We start from the raw sequence: 6,878 nt of genomic DNA on the forward strand, positions 1-6,878 counted from the left end.
GTCACAAGAACAGCAATCAGTACTGGTCCCAGCACAGAACCCTGAGGCACTCCAGCACTAATCTAATCAAAAACAGGAATCTATCAAACGGATTTGATTTATTATCAAACCATTGATCAATAGTTCTTGACACATGTTGTAGGAACCGGGGTCTAAATGGGGGTTGGTGGTTTGGCTCTGAGACGCATCAGAGAGCAGCTTGGGTTGGTATCCTGCTCAGGGATATTTGGCATGCAGACTGGAGCAGCCGGGGATTGAACCACCAACCTTCCGATTAGGAGACCCACTCTTAACACAGCTGTGATTACCTGCGGCCAGGTAATCACAGACTGCCATGAAACCAACAGAAACCAACAGAAGTCACTAACAGCCCGCCGTCCACAAAGGCGTGGTTTATGTGTCTGATTCATATTTATGGCCTGCAGCAACTTCCTGTCAGGAAAGAGCAGAGTGTTGAAACACCGACTCTGGCAGCACTGTTGGACAGTTAGCTTTGAGGTGTAAGCCTGGCCCCTCTCTGGGTTTGAGGCTGGGCAGATTCGAATGTGGTGTAATTTAAAGACACAGAACATGTATGTGTGGTGTTGTTTAGTTAGAGGTGAGTAAAATGTGTGTCTGGCTCATAAACGGTGTTTCCTGAGCAGAGGTGTGAACTTTGAGCTCTCCGTGCTGAGGTCTGTCACCTGCTGTTGCGTGACGGAGGACAGCGATGACGGAGCACCTTCTGAAAATTCTCATTGTCGGTGATGGAAACGTCGGCAAGTCTTCCTTTGTTCATCGCTACGTCAGCGGACAGTTCAACAAGACCTACAAGATGACGGTGGGAGGTAGGGCTGCTTTACTCTTTTGAGTCTTTGAAACATTGGCAGGGTCTGCGTGGTGTGTTTGGGTGCCCTGAGACTTTGCATGGTCATCAGAAAACTTCAGAAGTCATGTTAGAAATAGCAGGCACTAACCTGAAACTGGTTTTTATATCGTAGAGGAGCAGACTGATGTTCATGTAAAATCTGAAGACAGATGGAATATAAAAGTGGATCCACCACTTTGGTCCTGACTGAGAAAACAAAACCATCAGACTGTCGCACAGCTCCTGCTTTGGGCTCATGTTACACCAGATCATGACTTAATCTGGACTGTAAAAGATCTTAACGTTTATCTGTCCCACCACAATTGTCTCGTTCCCTTCACCTCTTCCTGAATTAGAAATTTTTCAGAGAAGTCGTGTTATTCAAGGAAATTTGCTTACTGTGGGAGTTCCCTTTAAACCGTTCCTCAAGGGACCTTATATTTATTATACACACACAAAGTGGGTTTTTAATTTAATTAATTTCAACTTATATATGTCTCCCAAACTGGAAGCTGGTTCCACAGAAGAGGGGCCTGAAAACTGAAGGCTCTGCCTCCCATTCTACTTTTAAATACTCTAGGAACAACAAGTAGGCCTACAGAGCGAGAGCCAAGTGCTCTAATAGGGTGATATGGTACTACAAGGTCATTAAGATAAGATGGGGCCTGATTATTTAAGACCTCGTATGTGAGGAGCAGGATTTTGAATTCTGGATTTAACAGGAAGCCAAAACAGGAGAAATCTGCTCTCTCTTTGTTGAAGGAGCTCTGTAACTTGTCCTCTAGCACCACTGTCAGGTCAAAATGTATTTTTCATCTCAGGACCTCGGCTGTTTTTAACTTTATGATCTAAAACTTTGTTTCTTACACAAATAGCTGGAGTTGATTTTCAGACTTTGTCCTTTGGTTTGCTTTGACTGGTGACTTCAGTCCGCCGGTCTCTACAGCTACATTTGAACCCATCACATCAGGAGCGCTCCTCCTTTTAAACCAAAGCTCCAGGAAATAATGAGGTTCACAGTCTCTCTGCACGAGTTGAATCAAATGAAGAGGAGATCACTGATTATTTCACAGCCTTCAATCTGTTTGCACGATTAGAAACTGGGGATTAGTCACTTGATTCAGACCCCAGGTGTACAAAATACTGAATGAATAATTACAGGATGAGACACGTTGTTAATTTCAATGTTTATACATACCTGGAAGCAACTGAGAATGAGTGCAGGTTCAGCTGGACGAAACCAGCTCTCACTTCTTTGCGCTTAATGAATAATTTCACAGAGGTTTCACTTCAGAAGAAGCAAAGTGAAACTTTGAGTTTATTTTCCTATTTTCCTGTGTAGATGTGCCTTCAGTGGCGTTTCATTTCTCTCTTGCTGCGTCTCTAAAACAGACTGTTTCCTTCTGCAGTGGATTTCTCCGTTAAGCTGCTGCACTGGTCGGATAAAGAGAAAGTTCGACTGCAACTCTGGGACATCGCAGGTACAAAGAAAGTTTGGCTTCAGCTTTTTTAGCCTTAGTGGGTCAGCTGATGCTAAGACTGGTTAAATGACATAAAACAAAAACTCGACTTGAGAAAAAGATTAAAACCAGCAGACATGACACGGTGTGCAGGTAGAACAACAGCAAACGTTTGAAGTTTGAGTCAGTGTGCTCTACAAGCTTCTGGAGGCTTTGGTGCACCTGTTTAGAAACTGCTTTGTCTACCTGACATAAAGGGCTGTGTTTGAACTGAACATCTTCAATCTGTTTAACAACAATACACTCAAACAAATAATGAAACAAAAAAACTAAACTGAACATTTTCAGACAGGAAGAAAACTGAAAGCAATTAAAAATAGTTCAAAATAAAATAAAAATTAAATTCAAAATATCTAACGCCTCTGCATTATTGACTGGGTTATGGATGGATGGATGCATTGGTGACACACTGACCTTTGCCTTGTCTCTTCAGGCCAAGAGCGTTTCATATCCATGACCAGGATCTACTATAAAGGGGCGCTGGGCTGTGTGGTGATGTTTGATGTCACCAGTTCCTCCAGTTTCTCCAGCTGTCGCCACTGGAAAGAGGACCTGGACAATAAGGCCATGCTGCCCAACGGAGACTCCATCCCCTGCATCCTAGTTGCTAACAAGGTGATTGAGTGCATCCAGCTAATGAAGGATCCACCAGGAAGCTTTGAGGTTCAGGCTAATGAGCACAGGCTGCTAACATGCAGTGAGTCACCTGACTATAAACTCAGTCTTTCTGCTTCGGTCTGTTTGCAGTGCGACCTCGCTCACAGGGCTGTCTCTGCAGACACCATCGACAAGTTCAGCAAAGCCCACGGCTTCATTACATGGATGGAGACTTCAGTCAAAGACAACAAGAACGTTGGAGAAGCCACGAGGTAGGAAGAGAACATCAGAGGCAGAGCTCAGAGAATTCATTTTTAGGAATTTAGAGTTAAACCTGGACCAATCCAGTAGAATCCCACATCTCAGTTTTGTGTTATGTGCAGTTTTATTCAATAAAATGTAACATGCAAGAAGGAAATTAGCTTATGTTAGCACCTGCTGAAGCTGGAATCAACCTGAAGAGTCAGGCTACGTTCACTCTGCAGGTCTTAATGCTCAATTCAGATTTTTTGATCAAATCTGATTTTTTTGTCTGCTTGTTCACACTACAAATAAAATGCGACAGCAAACGCGCTCTAGTGTGAACGCTCAAAGCGGCCGCATGCGCAAAAGAAGACGTTACACACAGCGCGCTCTGTTTAGACCCAGAGCAACAGTATGTTTGACTGATGACCTTAATATAAAGACTTCGGACCTCATGTTTCCCAATTTTTGCTTTAAGTTATTTTGTTATTTACATAATAATGTAAATAACCTAATAATGATCCTTATTGCTGTTTTAGAGGATAGCTGCAGATTTCTGTCAGAATCTGCAGGTTATACAGTACAAATAAAATGTTTACGTTGTCTTCCCAACAGTTTCACTGGATGGACAGGAAGCGTTCGCGATGTCTTCTCCGGCGCTGATAATTGGCGTCTGTCTTGTGTCAGTGACGTAAAAGACGGATTTAATGCGACGTGACCATCAAACAGCAGTCGCTCTCTAAAACATTAGATATGTATCGGATTCAGGACCACATACGAAAGTGACCCAGGTCGGATTTGGAAATATCGGATTTGTCACACCATGATCGGATATGGGTCGCGTAGGGTCAAAAAAATCGGATTTGATGCGCTTTCGCCTGCAGTGTGAACGTAGCCATGTCTGTAGCTCCTCTGAGGTCCTCCTCCTCAATAACACCTGTGGGGGAGGGGGCGTTTCTATAACTCACCAGTTTGTATTATTAGGGGCGTGGCCTCTTTCACTGACACAGCCAGCTGTAACTGCTAGCTGTCTGCTAGCTTTTAAATAGCTAACAACTTCATATTTGCTTCCCTGGTTTAAATGGAACGACGGCTTTATTCTTTAAAGATGATGCTCTGAATGTTGGAGGGACGTCCTGCAACAGCTTGTTTTCTCCGATCATTGAAATTACTGAAGCTCAGAGCGAGCAGCTCAAAGAGTTTCTGACCAGGTCATCGTCTCGCAGGTTTTGGTGGTTTTGGCTGGAAACAGCTGAGATGTTTTTGAACATTATCGAGGTATCCAGGCCGTCTTTCCTTTGACACAAAGATCTAAGATCTAAAGCAAGAGAGAAAAAGAGTATTAAACAGAAAATTCAATCTGATCAATCAGGAAAACACATAATTAAAGCTGTGAAATCTGTGGCGTTTCAGGATGCTGGTGCAGGAGATTCTGTCGGTTCAGTCCACTATGGACCCGATTCACAGACCTGAAGTCCGAGTTTATCCTCACCCGGACTCAGAGTTCAACAGAAGCTCAGGAGGAGAACGAGGCTGCTGCTGAAACCACGAGCATCACTCGGAGCACAGCAGGAAGTACTCTTCATGTGCACGTGAAGTGTAGGACTGTGAACTGTCTCGGAGCTGATTCTGGCTCTCCCACCTCTAATAGTTTCATTTTGAGCTAAAGGTGTAAATTAAACCAAGTTCAAATAAAGATCCTTCTCGCCTAAAGCGAGAAGCAACACTAAGGACAAACACAGGTATATGTTTCACTGCTGTGATCAGAAACAGGTGAGACACGTTAAAGGTCCGATGACGTGACGCCGAGTGGGGAGCACAGGAAAGGTGCTGGAGACAATGGTGAACAGGAAAAGCTTTTCAAACACACAGCACATGACCTTAGCGTGTTTAGCGGTTTGTACGCTGCACCCTGATGAGAACAAACCAGCCTCACACAGCAGAAACACAGTCGAGGCTTCTGCCACAACTTCACCTACATCCAAGGTGCCCAGAGAAGGAAACTAAGAGATTGAAGCTCCAGAAACACTCACATACATTCATATTAAACACCTTCGTCAATTAACTTAATTCATTTCACCTTCGTCAGTCCTGATCCACATGAGTTTGAGAGTCCTGGGTGGGGACCCAAACCTGATCTTTGACTAAACCTCTGGAGAGTAAAAGAAGTCGAAGAAAAGAAGTGAAATGATGATGACATACTAAATAATGAATGACACACACCTCCAGCCTCCAGCAGAGGCACACGAGCTAACAAAAGAAAAGGTCTGGTTCAAACCTTTTAAACTGAAAAGGTTAAATTCGTGTTTGGGAATCAGCAGATGTGCCACCCAGGTAAGCAATGCGAAGCAGAGGCTGAACACGGAAAGGTGGCGTTCAGCGTAGGCGTGGGGACCAGAAGGAACACATGGAAGGCGAGTGTATCGTGAGAGAACGAGGTGCAGAGCGTGCTCGGTGCAGCCGTCCATCATCTCCCATCACGCTGAGTCGTCCCGACACGTGGCGTCCCCGTGCTGGCGGCGAGGCATGTGTGAGTGGGTGCTGCACAGCATCAGTGGGACATGCACGGGAGCTCCGTCCTGCTGCGAGAAATTCTGCTTTGAATTTTTACACTTTTACTCTTGCTGACAGTTTTTAGCTTCTTTTATTTTTCAGGTTGTCGCCTTGTTTCATTTCCTGTTTTACTCTGGCAGTTACCTTCCCTCTGCGTTTCAGTTTGTTTACTTCCTGCCTCTGTCTGTTTCCCTCCTGTGTTTCCCTTCTGTTTCTCAGTGCCTCAGGTTGATTCCTTTGAGCTTATTTGGACTTTCTGGGGGTTTCCAGGATAACCAGCATGCTTTGTGTATTTCCTTTTGCCTGACCTGATGTCATCTGCATTTGTATCCAGTTGTAGCACAGAAACATTTTTCAAAGAAGGCCTTCGGACTGTTTTTCTAGATCTGATTAATAAACATGCTAAAAAGTCAAATACCATCTTATGATTACCCAACTAAGTAAAGTAAAGATAATCAGGCTTATCCTCCCAGGGTGTCATTTGTTTCAGTGAGAGCCAGAGAAACCTGAGAAATTCTTAGCTTGGATTTGGAGCAGGTTCATAAAATGGTCATATTAAGCTTTGGTAAAATTACTTTAATCCCCCAAACAATTGCAGTGAGTAATATCAGGAAACCACAGCCACGTGATCAATAAACTACTTCAGCTTCAAAGAGACCCTCACCACCTCACGCTGTTTTAGTCCATCTGAATTTATGCATAAAGTCAATGTAAATTTCCCAGATGAACATTGATAACATCTGAATTCATGCAGGTTAAAGTATTTCAACTTTAAGCTACTGCAAAAAATGTCCCATCAGCTGCAGGACAACCTAACTGACTCCATCGCCAGCACTCTTTGGTTCACTTTTAAACAGAGCTCAGAAAACATCCAGTGTGACGGGGCGTGGGGCGGCTGCAGCTGATACACCTGAGCTCAATCAGCTCATCACGCCTCCCCTGCATAAAAGGAGTGGACTGGGTCCAGAGTTATTGTTGTTGCCGCTGAAAAGCTGCATCGCAGGCATGTTTAGACGACAACCAGAAATAAAAGGAAACTGCTGAAAAGTGTTGAAACATGGTTGGATCCATCATGCATCTTTTACATGCAGAAAACAGAAACCCTGGAAGCTTCTATA

The 6,878-nt window shown here is 44.0% G+C and overlaps 1 protein-coding gene across 1 annotated transcript; it reads left to right on the forward strand.

Annotated features, from left to right (window-relative positions):
• Positions 1-465: 465 nt before the first annotated feature.
• Positions 466-4,750, forward strand: LOC102192278 (ras-related protein Rab-7L1-like). The gene is made up of 5 exons (XM_005750807.1): positions 466-827; positions 2,257-2,328; positions 2,801-2,982; positions 3,115-3,236; positions 4,621-4,750. Exons 1-5 carry the CDS (start codon positions 710-712, stop codon positions 4,748-4,750), a joined length of 624 nt encoding a protein of 207 aa, XP_005750864.1. The 5' UTR covers positions 466-709.
• The last annotated feature ends 2,128 nt before the right edge of the window (positions 4,751-6,878 follow it).

This window comes from Pundamilia nyererei, unplaced genomic scaffold (genome assembly GCF_000239375.1).
Source record: "Pundamilia nyererei isolate P.nyererei 1_Seehausen unplaced genomic scaffold, PunNye1.0 scaffold00288, whole genome shotgun sequence".
NCBI classification, from domain to species: Eukaryota; Metazoa; Chordata; class Actinopteri; order Cichliformes; family Cichlidae; genus Pundamilia; species Pundamilia nyererei.

Excerpts from the sequence above, each read along its gene's own strand:
- LOC102192278 (XM_005750807.1), top strand. The coding sequence starts at position 710 with ATGACGGAGCACCTTCTGAAAATTCTCATTGTCGGTGATGGAAACGTC. Across the intron at positions 2,329-2,800 it reads GCAACTCTGGGACATCGCAG|GCCAAGAGCGTTTCATATCC; the intron begins GTACAAAGAAAG and ends TTGTCTCTTCAG. Across the intron at positions 2,983-3,114 it reads GCATCCTAGTTGCTAACAAG|TGCGACCTCGCTCACAGGGC; the intron begins GTGATTGAGTGC and ends GTCTGTTTGCAG.